This window comes from Colletotrichum costaricense, assembly GCF_030867565.1.
Source record: "Colletotrichum costaricense strain IMI 309622 chromosome Unknown Scaffold_11.1, whole genome shotgun sequence".
In the NCBI taxonomy this organism is placed as follows: Eukaryota; Fungi; Ascomycota; class Sordariomycetes; order Glomerellales; family Glomerellaceae; genus Colletotrichum; species Colletotrichum costaricense.
In genome coordinates this window covers 442,784-464,707 of record NW_026848240.1, presented here as the reverse complement: position 1 = coordinate 464,707, position 21,924 = coordinate 442,784, and the positions used below count along the sequence as shown (strand labels likewise).

At 54.7% G+C, this 21,924-nt stretch overlaps 10 protein-coding genes across 10 annotated transcripts; 6 read left to right on the top strand and 4 right to left on the bottom strand.

The window, feature by feature from the left end:
• Positions 1 to 1,282: 1,282 nt before the first annotated feature.
• CCOS01_10517 (patched sphingolipid transporter) lies at positions 1,283 to 5,176 on the bottom strand (the record flags this gene model as incomplete). The annotated part of the gene is made up of 2 exons (XM_060458672.1): positions 1,283 to 4,846; positions 4,910 to 5,176. The coding sequence occupies 2 exons, from the start codon at positions 5,174 to 5,176 to the stop codon at positions 1,283 to 1,285; spliced, it is 3,831 nt and encodes a 1,276-aa protein (XP_060310474.1).
• Positions 5,177 to 6,953: 1,777 nt separating this feature from the next.
• Positions 6,954 to 7,568, top strand: CCOS01_10516 (uncharacterized protein; the record flags this gene model as incomplete). The annotated part of the gene is made up of 1 exon (XM_060458671.1): positions 6,954 to 7,568. One exon carries the CDS (start codon positions 6,954 to 6,956, stop codon positions 7,566 to 7,568), a length of 615 nt encoding a protein of 204 aa, XP_060310473.1.
• Positions 7,569 to 7,717: 149 nt separating this feature from the next.
• CCOS01_10515 (UvrD/REP helicase) lies at positions 7,718 to 10,690 on the bottom strand (the record flags this gene model as incomplete). Its single annotated transcript, XM_060458670.1, has 1 exon — positions 7,718 to 10,690. The coding sequence occupies one exon, from the start codon at positions 10,688 to 10,690 to the stop codon at positions 7,718 to 7,720; it is 2,973 nt and encodes a 990-aa protein (XP_060310472.1).
• A 646-nt stretch (positions 10,691 to 11,336) lies between these two features.
• On the top strand, positions 11,337 to 11,825 carry CCOS01_10514 (uncharacterized protein; the record flags this gene model as incomplete). Its single annotated transcript, XM_060458669.1, has 1 exon — positions 11,337 to 11,825. One exon carries the CDS (start codon positions 11,337 to 11,339, stop codon positions 11,823 to 11,825), a length of 489 nt encoding a protein of 162 aa, XP_060310471.1.
• Positions 11,826 to 12,690: 865 nt separating this feature from the next.
• On the top strand, positions 12,691 to 14,337 carry CCOS01_10513 (uncharacterized protein; the record flags this gene model as incomplete). Its single annotated transcript, XM_060458668.1, has 1 exon — positions 12,691 to 14,337. The coding sequence occupies one exon, from the start codon at positions 12,691 to 12,693 to the stop codon at positions 14,335 to 14,337; it is 1,647 nt and encodes a 548-aa protein (XP_060310470.1).
• Positions 14,338 to 14,774: 437 nt separating this feature from the next.
• On the top strand, positions 14,775 to 14,918 carry CCOS01_10512 (uncharacterized protein; the record flags this gene model as incomplete). Its single annotated transcript, XM_060458667.1, has 1 exon — positions 14,775 to 14,918. One exon carries the CDS (start codon positions 14,775 to 14,777, stop codon positions 14,916 to 14,918), a length of 144 nt encoding a protein of 47 aa, XP_060310469.1.
• Positions 14,919 to 15,184: 266 nt separating this feature from the next.
• CCOS01_10511 (uncharacterized protein) lies at positions 15,185 to 15,552 on the bottom strand (the record flags this gene model as incomplete). Its single annotated transcript, XM_060458666.1, has 2 exons — positions 15,185 to 15,299; positions 15,422 to 15,552. The coding sequence occupies 2 exons, from the start codon at positions 15,550 to 15,552 to the stop codon at positions 15,185 to 15,187; spliced, it is 246 nt and encodes an 81-aa protein (XP_060310468.1).
• Positions 15,553 to 17,160: 1,608 nt separating this feature from the next.
• CCOS01_10510 (uncharacterized protein) lies at positions 17,161 to 17,373 on the bottom strand (the record flags this gene model as incomplete). Its single annotated transcript, XM_060458665.1, has 1 exon — positions 17,161 to 17,373. The coding sequence occupies one exon, from the start codon at positions 17,371 to 17,373 to the stop codon at positions 17,161 to 17,163; it is 213 nt and encodes a 70-aa protein (XP_060310467.1).
• A 57-nt stretch (positions 17,374 to 17,430) lies between these two features.
• Positions 17,431 to 18,214, top strand: CCOS01_10509 (uncharacterized protein; the record flags this gene model as incomplete). Its single annotated transcript, XM_060458664.1, has 2 exons — positions 17,431 to 17,590; positions 17,649 to 18,214. Coding segments are annotated over 2 exons (726 nt in total), but the record flags the coding sequence as incomplete, so codon positions are not given.
• Positions 18,215 to 18,239: 25 nt separating this feature from the next.
• CCOS01_10508 (helix-loop-helix DNA-binding domain-containing protein) lies at positions 18,240 to 21,240 on the top strand (the record flags this gene model as incomplete). The annotated part of the gene is made up of 2 exons (XM_060458663.1): positions 18,240 to 19,085; positions 19,138 to 21,240. 2 exons carry the CDS (start codon positions 18,240 to 18,242, stop codon positions 21,238 to 21,240), a joined length of 2,949 nt encoding a protein of 982 aa, XP_060310465.1.
• Positions 21,241 to 21,924: the final 684 nt, after the last annotated feature.

Genomic DNA, 21,924 nt, shown 5'->3' with positions numbered 1-21,924 from the left:
GTCCAGTTCTACTGTCCCTTCGTCCCAGCAAGGCCAGGCCCAGTGGCTGAGTATCAGATGAGAGGGAGAGGGTCCGGAAGACTATGGAGTTGAACAACTCATGGACGAGAGGGCAAAAAAGTTGAGGCTGCAGTGTTTTGTACACTTGCAGAGGTACGAACGCTGTGAATTAGGCTGCCCATCACCAATCCCCCAATACCGAGGCCATCATCAACGAACCCCTGAACTAGCCTGACTAGCTATCAACCATCCGGTCCATCTCACGCGCCGCGGCCTCTGCTAGAAGAGAAACGCGTCTTGTGCTTGTTCTTTGCGGCACAGAGACAATGAGACCCTTACAAAAGTTACGAGTCGCAAAGGGGCACGAGCGACAAGAAAAACCCGCCAATTTATTATACGGAAATTTGACCCTCAGGTGAAGCTCCCCTCCCAGAGCCCCGGTTACTTTTTTTTGGTTTGATTGTATTTCCCTCTTCGTATTACAGAACTGTCATCTATGTCCGAGTACAAAGGTACAGAGTCACCGTAGGGGGAAGTTTTCTTCGTCTGAAAAAACTCTGGCTTCTCTCGTGACCATAAAGTCTCCATATCACTTTTGGTATGAAGGATACACATGGAATGGAAACTGAGCGCTCTTCTGGTTTTTGGACCCCTAAAATAGGTACACTTACTTATACAGCCTTCGACAGTTCCAGCTTCAACAAGTTCAACGCAATAACTAAGCCCAATGTCTCGCGTCTCAGTCCACAGGCGCTGCGATGCCATCCCTAGATCATGAACGATGAACGAACACCAGCGATAATGGTACCACCACCCCGCGCTACAGCCCAACCCACACCCAATGGGCATGATGCGCTGTCAAACCATGTCACCGCAATCCACTTCCACTTCCCGCCCGCCGATGTGGCACATCGCCGTTGGTGGCACCGCGATGTGTCCACACGTCAGGCTTGCTATTTCGCCTTGTAGTCACACCAGCTACACGCATTCCCATGGATTGCCATTCAAGATGCCCAGCCTCCGGTTCTTCAACAAAAGTACGATCAAGGTAATACTTGCAGAATTGCCTAGACAGCCATGGTGCCCAACGGCATTGGCTGTTGAGTTGCCCATGCCCCTAACTAGCACGTCCTACAACGGACAAGCGTGATTGGGAAAAATCCATCGTGAACTTTACCAAAGATCATGTCAAAAAAAAAGGCACACTTGGATGAAATGCAAAATCCCACTTTATTTACTCCCAACACTATTATTACAAAACCTAGGTAAAGCCATGATCATTCTAATAGTCATCGTCCGAATCAGTCTCCTCGTCCGGGACGAGAGCCCGGTATCTGCGGCTGGCAAGATCCTCCTCGATGCCGCCCTCGCTCTCGGGGTCAACGTATCCCTCTCCTCCAAATAAGCTGAGAGCAACAGGGAGGAAGATGAGAGCGTGAGTGCCTGCGAAAACAACCAGAGACAGCCACACTCGGAAGTAGTAGATCTCAAATATCTTTGACCTCGTAAATGCCAGCACGAACACTCCGAGAAGCTTGGTGACGGTGATACCAGAGAAGACGGAGGCTCCAACGTTGACCAAAGCAGTCCAGGCGCGGGCATCACGGCCACGGAAGCGGTTCTTGGCGCGCTCCATGACGGTGCGCGACGGGAACATGAACGCCCTCGCAATATGCGCGCAGAACTCCACGCCGATACCGACGCAGATGATCAGGTTGACGAGCGACACGGCATTGAGTGACACGCCGAAGACTGCCATTGCTCCGATAATATCGACAACGGTCATGCAGACTGTGACGGTGACGACCAGCGCCGTCATGAGAGATCCCAGAAGGATGGACGCAATGACAAAGATGATTGCCACAGCCGAACCGAGAAGAGCTCCTGTGAGCGAGACGATGCTGGCGTACTGGTCAAAGAAGATGTAGAAAAGACTGTAGGGGAAAACCTCAACACCCGTCGACTTTGTAATGTCGGACGCGATTCTTCGGGCTGCCGACATGGCGTTGATGAAGTCATCCTGGCTGCGCAACGGGGTATGCATCGTTCTGAAATGACTGGCAGGGATGGTGTCCTTCTCCGAGTCGACCACCACCGCATTACCATATGATGCTTGTCCACCGAGCGGGCAGTCGTCATTGGTAGGCGCCTTGAGGAACTTCTCGAGGTAGTGAACGAACTCACCGTCCTGGGGCATACCGGACAGGGTGATATTCCATGGCGGGTTGCGATCAGCAAAGCATGCCTTGCCGTTCTCAACACAGCACGAATCGCCAAGGTCAGGGTTAAGCCACAAGAAGAAGTCATCGATCCAGCTGGCAGCAGGCGATGAAATGTATGAGACATCGGGTCTCTTGCGCTCGCCCTCCAGGATGTTGGAGAGGGAGAATTGGTCGCAGGTGGTGAATCTTGCGCAGATCTCGCGTTGGTTCTTGCGCGCAGTCGCGTTGAACTCTCGGGTGACAAAGTAGACAGGAGGACCGGTCTCCATGTATTTGTAAAGATCGTTGAAGTAGGGGATGAGATAGGAGCCGTCGGGAATGGCAACGCGCTGGTCCAGGCCAAGTTGCACCTCGGGAATAAGTGCGATTCCAGCGGCAAACAGACCCAAGAAGATGGCGATAATGATTGCCTTGGCCTGCTTTGCGAGAATGGCCGGTGCGTATGTACGACGGATGAACTGCTGCAGCCAGCTCTCTTCCGGGACTTCGTAGAACCGCGCGTTGGCATTGCCGTTTCCGCCACTCAGGTGGACGCGAGCTGCCTTGACCTGCAGGCAGGGGATGCAGTCTGCCCTGTGGTCCTCCACGCGAATCTGGTTCATGGCCAGAACTGAAATGAAGAGCGTGATCTGAAGGATGGCGTTGATGAAGACAGCACCAGCGGCATAGGCGGCAAAATTGCGCACCGCAGGCATACCCACGAACGTTCCGAGAGCAAAAGCGACAACTTCGGTCATAGCTGAGAGAAGAATCGACGGACCCATTCGTCCCAGGGCTTTGGCAATACGCTCCTCGACCATCTCGTCAGGGTGGCTCACGTTGACGCGCTCAAACTCGTGAACGATGAGGAAAATGTTGTCAACACCGACGGCAAGAACGATGAAGGGAATGACCTCGGCAATGATGAGCGTCGCCTTGAGTCCGAACCAGGAGAACAGACCGATAGAGGCGCTAATGGACATGAGGACAATTAGAATGCCAACAACGCCGAGTGAGAACTTGGACTGGACCAAAGCCACGGCTGGGTTCCTGATCATATCCCGGAATGACAGCGTGGTAGATCCGAGGGCAAGAGAGGCGTAGAGGAACATGATGATGTAGCTGATGACGACGATCTTGGCATCGGTGTTGGTTGACTTGTTCAACTCCTGTTCCAAGCTGATTTCGGTAGAGAAGGAAAGTCGAAGCCCTCGGTCCGAAGCTTCCTGCTGAACCTCGAGAAGGCGGTCGCGAAGCGCAACCTCCCAGTCCATGGCACGCTCAACGGCCGGGCTACCTTCCACAGCGTTTTGGACGACCCAGGTGACAGTCATCGCATGAGCAGCAGCGGGATCGTCCTCGTAACCGCCTAGAATCATGTTCGGCTCGAGAGGAAGACCAAAATCAGGACGGCACTCGACGGGGGACTTTGCGCACTGCCGCAGTTGATCCTCCCAGTCATTCTTGCCAACAAGGGAGGGCTCGTCGCCAAAGTAGGTCGCCACTGACTGGACAACGCAGGAGGTTCCGGTAGGCTTTAAGCAGATGTCATTGAGGGTCGCGCCAAACTTGGGGCCCTTCAGCTGCTTGACGCTCTTTTCGACACCCATCCACCAGATCAGCGTATCGTAGCTGAGAACGGGGGCTGGGCCGCTGGAATGCTGGTCGTTGACCAAAAAGGCCTTTTCGGCGCGGTAAAATGGACCAAACTGCTCGTCAAAGAAAGCCTTTTCCTGAGCAGCAGGAGACGTGGGGCTAACCCATAGACGCGCAGGGTCTTTCTCGAGGTCGAACCTGACCCAACCGGCACTGAGAATGATGACGACGATGAGCGTGACACCAATCGTGATTCCTTGGTAGCGCGCCGCTGCGTGACCGAGCTTGCTGAAGGCCGCGTCGCACCAGGTATTGATCTTGTAGTATCTCTGAGGTCTATCGAACATGGCCCCATTTTGAACCAGGTCACCCTCATCCTCATCGTCGCTGGGAGACGCATCTTGCAGGAGTCGGAGGCGCTCACTCTCTCTCTTGGCACGGCGTCTCCACACAACGTGTCCGACAACGGCTGCGATGGCAGCGAACAAGAGGACGCTGTAGGTGAAGATGGCCGCAAACGAGAGACAGGGTAAAAGACCAACATGGCATTCGCCAGGCTTCGATACGGCCGGGAGCTCCGGGCAGACAGCAGGACAATCGACACAAGCGCAGCGGTAGTTGGGGTCCTCGTCATTGCACTTCTTCGGGGTCATGTCGCGAGGGGCCATGCCTGGCTCGGTGTACTCGGTGGGGAAGTTGATCTGGAAGGGCGATCCAATGACCTTCTCGTCTCCCAAGAACTTGAGCAGCTGGGAGTAGTTCTTTGCGCCACCTCCGATAAAGTCAATGGCCCTAGAGTTGGATGGACCGAACTTGACCTCCTTGCAACTGTCGAAGAATCCAGTTCCATATTCCTTTGAGATGAGCTGGTCCAGCTCTGTGACCATAGTCTTCTTGTTCTTCTCTTGGGTCTTTGTGATGTTTAAGAAGAGGGACTGGTCGGGAGAGCATGTGAAGGTGCAGAACAAGTTGAAGAAGTTGTCCTTGCAGGCCGGGCAGGAAGAAACGATCTGGTTCGGGGTGCCGAGCTCGGAGGCGAGCGATTTGACCTGTTGAGCAGCACACGTCAGTAAGATGGCCAGCAGCCAAGTTTATTGAAGCCGATAACTTACCTGTTCAGCATCGCAACAAACCGGCCCAGAGTTCCATTTAGCGCCGCAAAGGTCGACAATCTGCTTTCGCAGGTCTTCGTCGGGGTCCGTAGCCAGACCATTGTCAGGGCAGGGCAGCTGCTTGCCAAAGAAGCTCTTGGAGCCGCAGTGGCCGCGCATGGCACATCGTCCGGCTTCATGTTTTGGCGTAAAGGGGTCTGCTGCAACAGTGCTGCTCAGGGAAGCCAGCAACAGGCCGCCAGCTCCGAGCAGCTTCAATAGCGTCATCGTGGGCTTGGTGTATGCCGCTCAGCGGCTAGGACCGGGTTCCTGGTAGAGTAGTGTGCTGAAGAAGAAGAATACTGAGAAATATGCGGTGATGATTAGAGATGGAGGAAGGAAACGCCCGTCGCGCAGAGAGACCCAAAAAGCAAGGGACGATGAGCGGTTTGATGGCAGATGTCGGGTGTGGAATGAGAGGGACGGATGGAGGTTGGGTGGTGGTTGCAGTGACACACGATACCTACCTGAAGGTACCGTCCGGGTGCGCCTGCTTCTGGAGTAAGGTAGGTAGCAAGCTTTCTGGGAGCTCCGGTAAGGTAAGGTAGGTGCGGTGGGCTGCTGCTCGTGTGGCGCACTTGCACTTGCGACTCTTCCGCCCGCGTGTACGCTGTACGGCGTGTCTGCGTCATCCACCTCAAGTTGCACCAGAAACAGCAGCGGCAGCGGGTGTCTCAGTGCTGGCACTCACCACGGGCCACTGCGGAACTGCCTGAGGTGCGTACCTCAACCACGCAACGCCGCAGCGCCGCACCCACCCGACCGGCTGTTGGTGCTTCCTGCCTGCAGAAGTGGGTCTACCTTTCGCTCTCGGCTGGGGTCCTTGGGGGAGCTTGGGGACGTCCTCCAGCAATTCTATTGGGTATTTCCCTCCCAGCCACCCCGCTGTTAGTCGCCGCAGAATCAATGGCGTCACGATGACAGTCACGTGGATCTCTTAGTCAGGTACCTGCCCAATGCGGCACATGGTCGGCTGCCTTTCCGGAGGCTCACGCGGGGATTCCCCCGGACTTGGGGCCTACGGATACCCGGATACTTCAATTCAGTCCCGCTCGAGGTTCGGCCCGGGGACTTCGGTTCTAGAACTGGTTGTGTCTCCAAGCTTACTACACACTACCCTTTGGCCTTCCAAGCATCTGCTGAACTCATGTGTACCAAGTATCTGTGGTAGCAATATGTCAAGGTCTTTATTACCAACAACTGAAACCTCACTGGCATGTCCATGCAATCGTCCAGGCAGGCGTGTTGAGTGCCTATCTTCGATGCAAATTCTGACGAGCTCAAGCTTCTCGAAAAGAAGCTCTTAGCAAAGGTCACCGTTCACATTACCTACCTATCTAACAAATTCAATCGGCAGTATAACTTCTTATCTAACGACCTGACCAAGCTTACCGTAGTGGGTGGCGGGGTTCATTGGCAATTTCTCGTGGCAGGCTTCCGCTTAGATCGTGAGTAAGCCTATTCTGGTTAAACATTCTCTTGAAATAAAGTACCATACATTCAGACGTATCGCCCTAAAGTACTCTTGTCGCCTGCGGTGGAGTCTTGCCCTGCACTTATATAGTCCGGATGGAACATATGATCCTCGATAGGTGAAGATGAGTACTACCGTTAGGATAAGACATCCGTATCACGACTGCGATGCAAAAAGACAGAACATCTGAACAAGGCAATGTATCAAAAGCCATTCGCAGAACGCGGAAGCCACCCTCAGAAAGCCGAAGAATATCGCGCCCACATGGTTGCGCTGTCCTCAATTTAGACGGTGGCATCTATCGCAATATTTATGTAGTAGTAGAGATTTTAGACCTCAGACTTCTCTTTGAGTACGAATAAAACACTCTCAGGATAAGAGTCATGCTCGCAGCAGCAGCATCACTCATCCTCCCCCTTCCCCTCCCACCCCAAAATCTTTGGCCCAAAATTATACCATCCATACATCTCCACGCTCGCAATCACACAAAACCCCGTGATCAACCAAAACCGCGCCCGAGGACTAGAAGAAATGTGTCGAAGATTGAATGCCGGGATCTCAATTGGATCTTCTCCTCCTATTTTGTTGCTGTTACCGTTGACGTTGTTGCTGCTGCTGTTGTTCTTGCCCTGCGCAGTACCACCGGCAGTCCAGGACGGCGATGTGGAGAAGGCTGCGCGCTGGAGCGGCCGGCCCCGAAGACCTGCGGGGAGGACGAGAGTCCTTGTTGCGATACGTACTGTAGACGCTGACATGACTTTGGGCTTTGTTGTTACCGTATTCCTGATCCCAAAAAAATTGAGAATCAAATCTTGTTTACTCTTTGGAGGCTACGTATGTATGTATGATGGCGTATCTGATAATACCAATGCTATCTTCATCTATCGCGTTGCGCTCGAAGATTTTATATTCTCAGTCCGCCGTTATTTACGACCCGAGCGTCTGCCATATTTACGAAGGATGCGCTGGAGTCATCGTAAAACGACATGCCTAAGCGTGAAGGTGGCACACCCCAGCCGACTGCACCCGGGAAAAGTGGAGACGTGCCCGTCAGCTCGGAGGAATATTGTCCTGTCTTATGTCGCGGGGACTTTGGTTTTCCCTATTGGGCTTGTATTGAGCCTATCACTTTTGCCCAGTACCTGAGGTAAGGACTTATGTAACCAAAATGTTCAATGTACATATCTAGAGTTCTGCTATCATCATGCTACGAGGTATGCCCAGCCAACACCCGAGCAACGCCGTGCCCACAGTAAACACCGCAAAAGTCCAAACAAGAAGCCATGACCATACCCTCATGATCTATTAATCGTCAGCGGCTTGAAGGGCTTCCTCAGCCGGTCTATCGGTGCAAGGCCTCCTTCCTTCTTTAACGCCGCCGGCCGCTTGAATCCCCCAAAGCCATTCGTAGTCGTGGTCGTATGTAAGCAGCTCGCCGGCCGTTCCCGGACCGGCGGTGGCTCGTTCATGTCTTGATTCTCCTTTTCAGGAGACTTCGCTCGAGGCGGGGAGCTCGAGAAGTTTGTATAGTGTTTCTTTGGCCCCGCGGTGCCCTCGAAAGCTGGTCTTACTGGTTTGGCGGGCATTCTCCCCTGTCCGAGTCGGTGACCGCTGAGGCCCGGCTCAATGGCATTCGCAGGGCGCTGCGCTTGGTGCAAGTCTGGCAACTCTGGAAGCTCTTGAGCAATCGATCGTGGCTCGGGAGCTGCTGGACGATGTGTTGAGGGATAGGATGTATGCGATAAATCGGATTTGGTCCTCTTGACGAAACCCAGAAGACTCCGCTGATCAGCCGGCCGCTTCGACGTTCCTTTTCTGGGCGCGGCGGACTTTTGAGGTCCAGAGTCGTTTTGCTGAGCGGATGAGGCCATCTCCCTTGCAGCAGCCAGCATCTCCCGTGCCGCGCTTGCAGTCGTAAAGCCTGGCAGAGTGAAGTTGGAAGCACTGTCCATTGTTGTAGAAGTGTGCCAGGTGGGTATCGGCTGGGAATCGCCCTCTCCTGATGCTGAAGTTGCCTGTGCCCGAGGGCGTCTCTGTGCCCAGGGCATATTCCTCCCACTCGCGCCCCTTTCGCCAAAAGAGTCTTCCGGATCTTCGGGCCATAAGTTGTCCTCGGGCCGTTCCATGGGCGGCAGTTCCTTGTACACCTTGTCTTGTGTTGGCACAACTTTCTCTCTTCCAAGAATGCGCCCCATCTCCTGAAGGATCCCAGGCTCAAAGGACGGACCGGTTTTCCTAAAATACGGATGAATCTCTGATGGGATAAAAGGCGATAGCTCAGTACGCTCGCCACCGTTTCCTCCATTCTGCGAGCTGTACATTGGGCAACTGAGGTAGAGGAGTGTCTGCGCACGTGTCATGGCCACATAAAGTAGCCGACGTTCCTCGTCGAGATCCTCTGACCTCGAGTGTGGAATGGATCCATTGTACACTGCTGGTACAAAGACGATGGGCCATTCAAGACCCTTAGCTGCGTGAATAGTTGAGATGGTTACAGTCGGCTTGTTCTCCGCATCTCCCTTTTGCTGCGCATCCGACGCTAAGGAGACGTTTGCCAAGAAACGGCCCAAGGCGTTATTTTCTTGCACCTGCTGGACTCCATCGATCACTGGAAGACGATCCTCCTCAGCCGTGGCGTTCAAGTCTCGCATAAAATCGCCCGCCAGACTGATGAATTCCTGAACGTTGGCCCATCGCGTCTCATGCTCCTCCGGGTAGTTCTCCTGAAGGTATCTCTGGAAGTTGAGCTGTGAAAGCAGATTCTGGATAAGGTCGACCAAGTGGTAGTATGGACTCCCGATTGGAGGCTCTTCAATCTTCCTTCTGACCCCAGAAATCAGTCTCAGAAGCTCTGCGCTAATCTTTTGCTCCATGGCCTTCTTGATATTCGTCTTTGCTTGGCGCTCTCCCCGGCAATGCTTATTTAGCACCACCCAAACACTGAGCTTGGAGCTCTCGGCTTCCTCAAGAAGGGACTTTATAGTTGTGTCTCCAACGCCGCGGCGGGGAACATTGATGATGCGGGCCACTGCATCATTGTTGTCGGGCTGGTGAATGACACGCAGGTAGTCAAGAATCACCTTGACCTCAGCGCGGTCGTAGAACTTGAATCCGCCAACCATTTTATATGCAATGCCTGCTTTTCCTAGAGAGGATTCGACGTGCCTAGAAAGCGATGCCGACCGTAGGAGAATGGCCACATCATCGAAGGTCAGCATCTTGCCGGCCATTAGCAAGGCTCTCTTGAGTTCAGACACAATCCATTCGGCTTCCACGGCTGAAGACTTTAGTCTCCGGAGAACTGGTCGTGTGCCTTTGTTGTGAATAGGTAACAGGACCTTTTGGTAACGCTTCTTGTCTTGCTGGATAACCTTCAAGGAGACATCCAGGATTGCTTGGGACGAGCGGTAGTTTTCCTCCAGAGAGATCTCGTCCGCTTTGGGATAGTCCTTTAGCAGACGGTACAAATTCTTGATCTCGGCGGAACGCCAGCCGTAGATGCTCTGGTCCGGATCTCCCACAATGGTTATTCGTTCTCGTGCCTGAGCAAACAGCCTCATGAGTTCGTACTGAATGCCATTGGTGTCTTGGTACTCGTCAATGAGTACCGCCTGGACGTTGGCAACGCAAGAAGGGTGCTTTCGAAGTAACTCCACACACTTAGTCAACAAATCGTCGTAGTCCAGCAGATTCGACCGTTCGAGATGGCTTTGGTACTCGCGAAAGCATATTTCCAGGTCGCGATTCTCGGGTACTGGTTTACCGTTCCGCTTTACTGGTGCCTGATTGTCACCCCTAGCCTTCTTCTTGCTGATCCATGATCTTGCAGCAGGAGGATCGACTGATAGCTGTAATCGTTTGCAAATCCTCTGGATGACGGCTCTCGAGTCTCCATCGTCGGCAATGGCGAACTTTTCATCAAGCCCTATACGCTTGCCATAGGCAGCTAGGTAGCGGCGAGCAATACTGTGAAATGTGCCGAGAACAATCTTCTTCCCGCGGTCATCTCCAAGGGCCTTGCAGATGCGCTCCTTCATCTCCCGTGCGGACTTGACCGTGAAAGTGGCGACAATCATGTCAGTGGGCGCGTATCCAACATTGTCCACAAGCCAAACGACACGAGATGTCAAGGTGTGCGTCTTGCCACTTCCAGGGCCAGCCAGGATGGCGACGGTGGCATTCTTGGACGTGACGGCGCGACATTGTGCTGGATTCAATGTCGCAAGGATGGATTCGGCCGGGCCTGGGGCCGAACTTGACGAGTTCATTGTCGTAAGGCGATCATTGGCAGGAAAGGGAAGTGAATTGCAAATATTGGTATACAGAATGCTGTCCAACAGTGAATGCTCCGCTCGATTACCGCCTCCCGATGAAGAGGGTCGCGTCTCAGGGCTCAGTTGACGCGTCTAGCGGTTGCTTGATTGTGGCACCAGCACCCAACTCAACATCGCGGTACCTGTGTACCCGGCACGACATCAGGTGACCGCTCACGTGGGTAAAGGCCCCTGCCAAGGATACCTCGCCACGCACGTGCATCCGCAGATCCGCAAACCTCCGCGACCCACCTGCAGCTCGCACTGAAGCAGCAGGGGAACACTCCCCATACCGGACCGCTAAACTCTCGTTGATGGCTTCTTTGTTCTTACGACTCAACTCATGAATTCAAAGTCACCCACTGAGACATGAACCACAAATCCCACCCAGCCACTGGGTGACCCGACGGTTCAGTTTGGCTTCTTCCGTTGCTTCGATGCTCTTCAAGCGCCCAGGCGAAAGAAGCCCTATTGCGGCAATCATCGACGAGTTTCAATAGGCGGTGCAGTCGCACTGCTCTCGGATCCGGATGCATTCGCCGACGGTTTATCGGTTGAGCTCCGCGAGGTGAACACCACAGTCCCCCTTCCTCTAGAGTCTATGCCAAATCCATTATGCGTGGCTCTGATTCGACAAGCTGGCTTTTGTTTCTTCGATCAAGAGTCCCATCCCGCCGTTTCCATCACACCCAGACGTGCCAGACCGGCAACGACCGGCTGGAAGGGTGTAAGGGACCACGGAACGCTCCACTGGGCAAAGCGAATAAGCATCGCTCGGACAAAGTCTGTTTTCTTCATTGTTGCTTTGATGACTCGCGAAGGGTTGTTCGCTACCCGCCGAAAGCGAACGGACATTCACCCGTGCTCGCCCAAGGTTTACCCCTCCGTCGTGGATGAGAAACAGGAGCAACTCAACTCAACGGCACGAACGGGCAGAAACAAAGTCAACGTTCCATCGGTCGATGTCGCTCGATGGCAGAAGAACAGCGTCGGTCCTATCACGGTGATGAAGTTACGATCATCACGCTTTAATGCTGCCCGCAATGTGAAGTCACACTTGGGCAGAGATCCCATTCGAGGACGCCTGTGATGCGATGCTCCAGAGGGCAAGGCCAGTGCAATAACGTTGTGCCCTATTGCAGCAGCTCATGCGGTCAGAACGAGATAGTGATGGGGCCAATGCAGGGATGGCCTTCCCGCTGCCGGGACTTGGGCCTGGATTTGGGGGACTGGATTCGCTTTGCATGTGTCCCCTTGGACAGTCGAGACTGAAGAGACGTGAGAGACAGGATGAGAAGCGAGGACGACAGGCGGAACCACCTGAACAGCTGACCTGGGAACCGCTCCTCTTCTTTCACCACTGTTCACGACAGACCACGGTGATTCCGACTCTCAGTGGTCAACCAGTTTGGGGCCATGGCAGGGCATGGCAGGACATGGTTTATTGCCCTGCGAGGACGAATTGAGTTGCCAGAGTTCTTGTTGAATGACAATGAAGGGTGGCACGGCGCGGGGTTGGATCAACTTGGATGTGACGGAGCAATCCAATCATGCCCCCGGCAGCCATCCTCGGCGCTTACGCCCCCTGCCATCACGTCGATCCGTCCAACCACATCTCGGGAAGCCCTTGATGCTCCCGCCTCCTCTGCAGACGACATTAATAGCCACGAGCCATTTTGGGCGCTATTTTATCGTCGCCATCATGCGAGTGCGACCGCTTCGCAGGCGTCGTGCCTGGGTGTTCAGCAAGTCAGAGTCCAGAGCACACGGTCAGCGCCAATCTCGACGCACTGCCGAACTTCACCAGCCGCTATATACCCTTTGTACGCCGCATATCCGTGCCTTTCCATGTAACTTCTCCATCACAATGTGTTTCGGACCCTCCTCCAGGAGGTAAGATCATCAAAGCTGGATTTGACTTTTAAAAAGAGTTGCGGTGTCCTCACCACCTCACCATGAAACCCGTCCAAGCCCTTCTTAACTCGTGTCCTCGACTTCACTTCTTGACCTTCGTTCTTTACTTCTTCTTTTGCAGCAGCCACATCACACTTGCAGCCCCGTCACCGTCTGTCCTGGAGACTCGCAGCAACAACAACCCGTTGAACATTGATTGGGATCCCGCACCATCACCAGAGGACGGACCGCCTGCATCTGCAAACGCTCTCAGAGACCCTGCATATCTCCCTTACCAGATCGGCGCCATCGTCGGTTCCTACGGAGTATCATTGGTGCTGGTCGCCGGTTTGTTGCTAGTATTATCGAAAAGACGTCGTGAGGCCCTCACTGCCGGTGACGACGAGGTGAACTTTGAGGGTGGACTTGAAGAGCCGCTCGACGATCCAAAGTCACCCCCGAAACTCACCCTTGAGGTGCCGAGTTCGCCCAGGAGTATTCCCCGGAGCCCCGTCCGCAACTTTTCGTATCCCGGTGCCGAGGAATACCAGACGCCGGAATATCCAACTCCCCAGACCCCTTACGTCAACCCAACACCAACGTCGACGCTTCAGGCGCCCGGAATAGACTTTACCGTGGACCAGAGAATCGTCGCCAAAGATAAGAAAATGGCGCAAACGCAACTTGAGGAGATGTACAAGTACGTAATGGAGCAGGAGGAGGCCAAACTTCAGGGCATCAAGCTGGAAGGGTCACCGGTACTTTCGGCCAACCCTCAGCTACCAACGCCGACGAATGCCAGCTTTAGCAAGTCGTCCCTGAGGAAGGAAAAGCACAAGCCAGGCAACCTGAACCTGGCAGAGGAGAAGCCAGAGAAGAAGCAGTCGAGAGCTTCATCCATCTTCTCGGCGCTGCGTTCTCCTAAGAAAGACAAGAACGTCCGGGGTATCAGCATTTCGTCACCCATCATGACACCCATGACGGGAACTTTCCCGAGACAGGAGGCGCAAGAGATGAACGCCATACCGCCGCGGCAGTACGCACCGCCCCCGCCTCCCCCGGTGCCCATGAGCCAGATGCAGATGCCGTACGGAGTACACCAGCACAACGGCCAGGTATCACCCGTCAGCCCTGACCACTCCCCGGAGAGCACCCAGAGCATCGACGAGCGGATCGGCGGCCAGATCCCCATCGGTCATGTCCGCAAGCCGTCTGCGGCGCCCTCCGAAATGGACCCCAACTCCGCCGTCTCGGAGCGATCGACCGCGCCGCTCATCGGGCTCCCGCAATCCCCGAAGCCGGGCGCCCGATTCAGCTCCACCCTACCCTCGTCTCCGAAGCCAGGATCCTCGTTCCAGCTCCCCGCCTCGCCCCTGCCAGGAGCCGGGTTCCGGTCCAAGGCCCCTTCGGCAGTCCGCACTGGCGGATCCCTGCCTCTGCGCGCGTATGAGCCTGCTCTGAGCTCACCGTCGCTGGCTTCGCAGACCACCAAACAGACCGTGTTCACGCGCACGGGACCTTTGTCGCCGTCGGGAGCACGCACGCCGGCTACTGGCATGGCGGTGCCGTACTCGCCTTACCAGCCTTTCACGCCCTGCGTGCCCATGACGCCGTCCCTCATCACCAAGGCTGACCGGAAGAGGATGAAGAAGCTGGAGCCTAAGACACCAACGTTGGAGATGGTCAGGAGTGATGATGACATCTGGTAAACAGAGGGTTGTCGGGCAGGTTTCCGGGGAGTTAGAAAAGGAGAGTACGGACAGGGGGCAAAATACCCATATAGACTGTGGACAATGCAAAGCAGGGCCTGGCGGGCGACCGTAGGGTAATGTCATGATGAAATGTTCTTTTCCCCTTTTTGGAAATGGGATGAAGGAGAGGGGAATCAGAGAGAGAAGAGAGGATGAGGAAGAGAGAGACGTTTCTTGGCGTTGTCTCCTGATTGGATCTTAGTTTTCTTCCATCGGATTTCTATCGCACATACGCAAAATACCATTTTACATAGCAAGAAAGGGAAAGATGAGAGGTTCCGGTTCAATGATCAGAGTTTATGACAAGAGTCAGTACGCGCAGGACAGAGGGAAGACGATCTGTCATGCCCTCCTCTCTGGAACGAGACGATCCCCGGATAGCATCCAGGTATTTAATGATTAAGTTTTTATTTTCTGCCCTCCTTCTTCGCTCGCATTCTGCAATGCTGCAGTATGCAATTCAGGGTTCGTGCCATGCGTGTCAAGGACGAATAGGCGTTTCAGATGGCCCAGACGGAGGGTTGAGGGATTGTCTCTAGTGTCTCGGATGAGGGAGGGGTAATAAGTAGTACTCGATTGGTTCAGTCACAGTAAGAGATGAGGGAGCCAAAGAGAGTCTGTTGATCGGCGGGCAGATGGTAGGCACACTAAAGGCTAACTGATGGCTGTCAACGTCACCAGTGAGGGGGCCAGATATTGTTCAGACTTTGAGCAGTTTTGCTGGGTCTTTGGGAGTTGCTAAAGACGTTGAAGCACGAGGTCCAACGGGCCGGAGGGATGGTTAGAGGCCAAGGTCAAGCACCCGTCAAGCGTGTTTGCGGGGTGCGTGGGTGGGATGCTTGGCCTTTCTGCATTCTTGGTGATGTTGTGGCAGGCTCAAGCAGGGCGAGTCGCAGCCATGCTCCATTGTGAGACACTCGCTGAGGCGCTGGATGAGAATCAGAAGGACGAGGTGTGCAAGGTGTGTTGTGTGTGTGATAGACGGGGTAGGGGACTGAGTGTGGGCACTGAGCGTGAGCAGCAGAGACAGGCACACACGCACATTGGTAGAGACGGGCGAAGACACCTCACGGTCCACGAGTCGAGGACACGGCCCTGGTCTGGAAAAGAAGCATGAAGCACCAAAACGACCGTGACGAGCGCGCGCGCTTGCGAGGGGGAGATAAGAGGCATATCCGGACACGAGAAACACACCTGGAAAGTTGAAAGAGCGCAAGAGAAGGGAAAAAAAAAGCGAGGAGAGACAGAGACCGAGGCGCCACCGGTGAGCAAGGTGATTGATAGTGGAAAAGCCACAGCTGCTTTCAGCCTTTCAGCACCGGAGATATTGGAACTAGCGAGCTCTACTAGCTTACGGCTGATGTCTCTCTCGAGTCTCAATCTAGTGAGGGCCGCTGGGGGGCGAAGTCTTCTTTTCCGTTTCTTTCTTCAGGTGTCTTGCAGGTTTTTGTGATCCGGCGACCCAGCGCTACGGCGAGCGCCGGTGAGTCTTGGCTCATCGAGGGTCGAGGTACGGATACCTACTTTAAAGATCAATAGCAACTGAAGAGAAACGGGGGCATCGCAAATGAAAAGTGTGGAGACGTAAAAAGGCTAGGGCAGAAAAATGCCCGTCGTCATCATGGGACACCCATCGAGCTGAGCTGGAGTATGAGCGGTGATCCTGGCTGGCTGGTGTTTGTGACGAGGAGGAGCTGAGCAACTTGAGATCCCTACGAGTACGGATTCAGGCAAGAAGCGATGAGCAATGAGACTTTTGCCTGGAAACGGGTCGGATTTGTGAGCAGCGCTTGCAGTACCTATCTACCTATTCGCAGTCCGCATTGGAATTCCATAGGAGTTCAAGATTCGGTATCAAGCGATAGTTTCGGTCCGTAACCGTAGATAGCATGTGGAAGCGTTGGGCTACCAAGGCGTTCCCGGCTCGCGGGTGGCCCCCTCTCATCCGAAGGGTGAACTCTCACACACTTCTCTCACTCTTGACTTGCCCGTCATGCCTTTTTGCCAGTTTCTACGCGTGCCACGGCGCAGTGTTGCTTGGCGGTAAGTGGCGTTTCTAGAGTGGGGAAGCCTAGAAGATGAGCGATGCGTACCTATGGTGAGTGAGCAAGCGAGCAAGTGAGATTGTGTGAGAGAGGAGGGTGAAAGACGCTTGTCACTGTGAGAGTCAGAGAGGGCGGCCGGCGCGGTGTTCCTGGTCCCCCGGGGCTCCATGACCAGGCCCATCCGGCATCTCCCAGCGCTGATCCAAGACTCAGAACTGCCCTTTGCCAGACTTTTGGCGTCCCACATCGTTGCGATTGAGACTGTGAGACTTGCGAGTGTGAGTTCTTTGCTCATCTGTCTTCCCTGGCCTGGCCTGGCCTGGCACGCTTGGATGAGCACCTAGGTATTGAGTGATGCCCGAGGTAAGGTCGGTCGGTACCTGAAGGGGAGTCAGGGTGGGCAGGCGAGCGGGCAGACGGGAGGAAGGTATCGTCTCATATTAAACAAGGTGTGAGGATACGTACCTGCTGTCAAAGTGCGAGTGGACCTTCCCCGAATTGCCAGCCGGCGGGATCATTGCCGGCAGCCGTCAGTATCGAGAGTTGGGAGGACTTTTCCTTAACAACTCATGAAGCAGATGGTGCAGACCTGGCAGGAAGGAAGTTGTTGGCAGCAGCATCCCGGGTCTGTAGGGCAGCGAAGCAGGGACGAGTCGGCGGTGGCAGTACATACGTAGGTATATTTGATGGTGGTCAAACCAAATGTGGGAAGGAGTTGGTACGGACAGCGGGCGAGCTACGGGTCGTAGAAGGTGCCTAGGACTGGTCCTTCCTGCGTCGAGTCTAAGGGTAGGTACGATCCACGGCTGATTGGTGGCAGCCTGTAGGAACTGAGGAAAGCACCAAGGTACGGAGTACTTGGTGCAAATACGTACCTGACGAGATGGATCATTGGCAAGGACGGGCAGGGACGGGTGGTGGTCTGGGCTCCTGCGGTCTCTGGGCTCATATCAGGCGTAGTTTCTAGATAATCGTACGATGCTCCCCCGTTCCCTTCCCTCTCCCCTTCTCTGCTTCCCTCTTTCGCTCTCCTTCGACCCTCCCACCCGATTTCGATTTTGATTTCGATTCCCGATTGCCTGCCCTCCACCCATTGACTGGCACTGCCAAACCGCAATTGAGCATCTCGAATTCTTCGTCAGGATATCCGTACAGACCAAGAAAAAGTACGACTCCAGAATAATCTCTCTGCACTGCACGTTGAATGTGCATGCATCGGAAAGGAACATCAAGCAACCACAGAGTCCCCCGACACACACAACTTGACATCCCCGCCCCTCTTTCTCGTCCCTCCCTCGACGCTCGACCTGCAGTCTGGCCCTGAGAGCAGTGGCCCACCCCCAGCAAGTCCCGTCAATTCGCTGCGTCGCATCCGTGAGAGGAAAAATAAGGCGCCGCAAAACCAGACCAGCGTCATACGACTTCGACCCTCTCGCTTGTTTTCCCTCTGGGTCTCTCCGTTCTGCCTCCCGGCTGACACCACTCCTCCATCCCCATCTGTCCATCGCCTTCTGCCGACAGTCGTACGACCAGACATTCTTCCCGCTCAGCACCACGCCGCTGATTGCCGTCAATTGCTCTCGCATTCCCGATACCTCACTCCCTCACCCAAAAGACACGACCAATCTCTGGCCCCTGCGGCCTCGTCCACCGCTCCCGTCGCTGCTCGCCGGCCACTCACATCGAGTCCCGCTCTAGATTCCGGGACCTGGCCCCCATTCCCAGCGCCGAGCGCACCCAAAGAATCCCAGGCCCGTCCCGACTTCGATGAATTGAGCATCAGCCCATAAGTGCATATTTTGACCGCTCTGCAACATGGCGGACCAGGATCCCAACGCCTTATTTGGCCTCGACGACTCGAACCTCGGCGTGCCCCCGTCGTTCCTCGACGACTCGGACGGCCAGAACGTCAAATCTGACCGAACTGGATCCAGCATCGCCAACGACAATCAGGTCTACTACGACGCAAACAATTGGTCCTTTCAAGACACACCCCCGTACGACACCTACAACATCGCTGCCGTCACCACCGCCGCTGGCGCCACTCCTCTCTTCCAGACTGCCGCTCCGTGGGATTTCTCTCCGAATAACCAACACCATCAACACGGCCCTCCCGCCGTCACCTCCGGTCTTGATCACTCAACTCTCGCCCAGGCTGGCTTCTATGCCGCTCCCCCTCCCGCCCCCAACAACCAGCAATCCCATCGAGGAGGCCAACCACACACCCTCCCGCAAGAGACCCTGAGTACCCTGACTCCCGCCCAACAGGAAAAGCTCAGAAATATCGCCATGCCCGCCCATCTGCAGTATCAATCTCCCAAGAGCGAGCCGAGCCCCGGATCCGCTACCAGCGATCACAAGGCAGCAGGACTGTCGTCTCCCGATGCCCACGACTCCAGCAAGGCCAGCAGGAAGCGCAAGTCTTCGGCTGATGTCGACGACGATGAGGAGGAGGATGAGGACGGCCAGCCTATCAAGAAGACGGCCCATAACATGATTGAGAAGAGGTATCGCACCAATCTCAACGACAAGATTGCCGCGCTCCGAGATAGCGTTCCTAGTCTGAGGATCATGTCCAAGAGTGCCAGGGGAGAAGACACCACCGAAGATCGCGAGGAACTTCACGGCTTGACGCCAGCCCACAAGCTCAACAAGGCTACAGTAAGTCGTCAGGATGAAGCGTTCTGACAAGACAAGTAACTGACAATCGCAGGTTTTGAGCAAGGCCACCGAGTACATTCGCCATTTGGAGAAGAGGAATAACCGTCTCTGCGACGAAAACCATGCCATGCAGAACAGAATCGCCGCCTTTGAGAAGCTTTTCATGGCTGGCGCGATGAATGGTGCCATGAGCCCTCTCCAGCAACCGCCGACTCCTATGCAGTACCCCCAGGATCAGTACATGAGCACCCCTATCGGAACGCCGCGTGGCGAGTCTGCACAGGGCATGATTCCTGTGCCTGACGACATGAAGCGTATCATTTCTGCTCAAATGGCGGCCGGCCAACCTTACCCCATGCCACAGCAAAACTACCGCGGAAACCCCAACGTCATGCGACAACAACAGATCCAGCAACAGCAGCAGCAGCAACAGATGCAGCAACAAGGACGATGGGGCAACAGCAGTCAGTACTTCGGCAAGCTGATGGTCGGCTCGCTGGCCGGCCTTATGATTGTCGAGGCTGTGCGAGAGAACGAGCAGAGCAACGACACGCCCGAAGGCCGCGGTCTCTTCGCCCTGCCCATCCAGCTGCTCAGCTATCTCGGATCGACTTCTCACATGCACATTGGCGGCTACTACATCTCTCCTGCCCAGATCATCTCGCATCTGAAACTTTTGTTTTTCCTTGGCACTTGCTTGTGGGTCTTTGTGCCCTCGCTCTTCGTTCCATCTGAGGGGAAGCCAAAGAAGGCGCAACGTCTTCGGGAGTCGCTCCAGGCCGCTGGTTCCGTTGCATCCCCAATTCACGTCCGTCGCCAAGCTTGGTTGACTGCAATTCAGACCGTCTGGGTTCCTCAGCACAACTTCTTCCTCGAAGCTGCCGCTCTAATCATGAAGACGATGAAGTTGAGCATGCGCAACGCTATCGGTGTCCACGGCTACCAAATGCTCACCGGTCTCACTGAAGAGCAGGAGGCTGCTCGTGTCAAGGCTTGGTCAATTGCGTTGGATGCCCAGCTTGCAGGAGGCGATGTTGAGATCAACAAGAGCCGACTAACCCTTACCCTCCTGGCATCAGGCACTCTTCCCGATACCCCTTCCCGACTGATGCTCAAGGCTCTTCACGTCCGTGTCCTTCTTTGGGATCTTGGTGCCAAGGGACTTCACAATATCGTTGCCAAGAAGGTCGCCCGCTCCCTCTGGAACGAGGCGAGAAACCAGAACCGTGTTCTTTCGCAGCTGCGCCGTAACTCTGAGCAGGTCGATGATGATCTCCCCGAGCACCTGGCTGCCCTCATCGAGCAAGAATGCGACGACGTGCTCAACAACAGCGTTGTCCAGCGAGCCTACAACCTGGCGTGGAACTTGTCGACTACCGAGGGAGTTACCGAGCACAACGACGGAATGGACACCGTTGTTGACGACCAGGCTGTACGATCCCCACTGGATGCTGTTGCTGCCTGGTGGTCGAGCCAGACCATTCAGCGTGCCTTGATCACCAGTCTCGAGGCAAGCAAGGATGATGGTGATGCCCCGAGGGTAGTGTCAACCTGCTTGACCACCGCCCTCAAGACATCTCCTATCGGTTCCGGTGTGCAGGCACGCGCTCTTGTGGCCCGCGCCGTGCTTGTTGACGAGAAGCGAGGAGCCAATATTGCCGCCGCTCTCCAGAACATCAAGCCGACCAGCGAACAAAAGTCCCTCAGCAAGATTGCCGCCATCATCGACTCTTCGTCTACCGCCCAATCGCCCGATGTCCAGATGGCGCTCGACTGTGCTATGGCTATTGCCCACCTTCAACGTGCCAAGCTGGCCGCCACCCCATCACAAAAGGGATTCGGAATTATCGAGAAGATCGCCCGCCCCAGCGCTACCGCCAACATGTCTCTCCTTGGATGCACCGCTCTCTTCAAGCTTATGGAAGAACTATACGCACAACAGTCGTCTTCTGACAACTTCAGCACGTCTCTTGAGCGCGTCGCCGGCAGTCTCCGTATCTGGATCGGCAGCGCTCCTGGCGAAAAGTGTGGTCTCGAGCAGGACGTCCGTCACAAAATGGTGGACCGCTGCCTCAGCATCACTAAAAGTGTTGTCGGTATGGAGACCGACACGGGCTACGGTAGTATGAGCGAGTGTGAAGAAGATGGGTGCTGAGGGAGGTGTATGTGTTGTGGTATATTCAGAGGCGGTATCTCCCCTTATTTACATACTTAGTAGATGCATCTTATTTCCTTTATATTGTTGTACTTTCTATGGATAGGGCAAAGGGCTCGGCGTCACTATTGGGGAGGACGTATGTCTTGGACTGGCGTTACTTTGCAAGGGAAGCAACGAGACTTACGGCTGGAAAAGGATGGAACCAGCGGGTTTTGCATGAGCAGAGACGGGACGTCGCATCTGACTGAGATTGAACTCTCGCGCGGACTGTCACGGAATGGGACAGAACAAGGAGACGGACGGTGTGGTTTGGGGATATATACAAGTCGGCTCAAAAAGTTGCGATGGAAAACTTTCTCTTTCTCTATAATATGCGGGCTAAAGGGCCTGCCATTATGTAGAATCAATATCGACGATTTTTCGTTGCATACAATACTGATAGGTTATCTGGAGTTTGTTCGTGGGTGACGGTGAGCTGCAGCGGGGGGATGGAGGACATCCTGGAGCTTTGCCCCATTCCAGTCAGCTGTCTCCGTGAGGGTTGCAACGAGGGGTATGTCACTCCGTCATGGAGGGCACAGGCGACTTTCCTCTTTCGATAGGACGTGTTGTTACTACGCTCTGCTCAAGTCATCGAGCATCGAGATAACCAGACGGTTTAATGAGAAGTTGAAAGGAAAG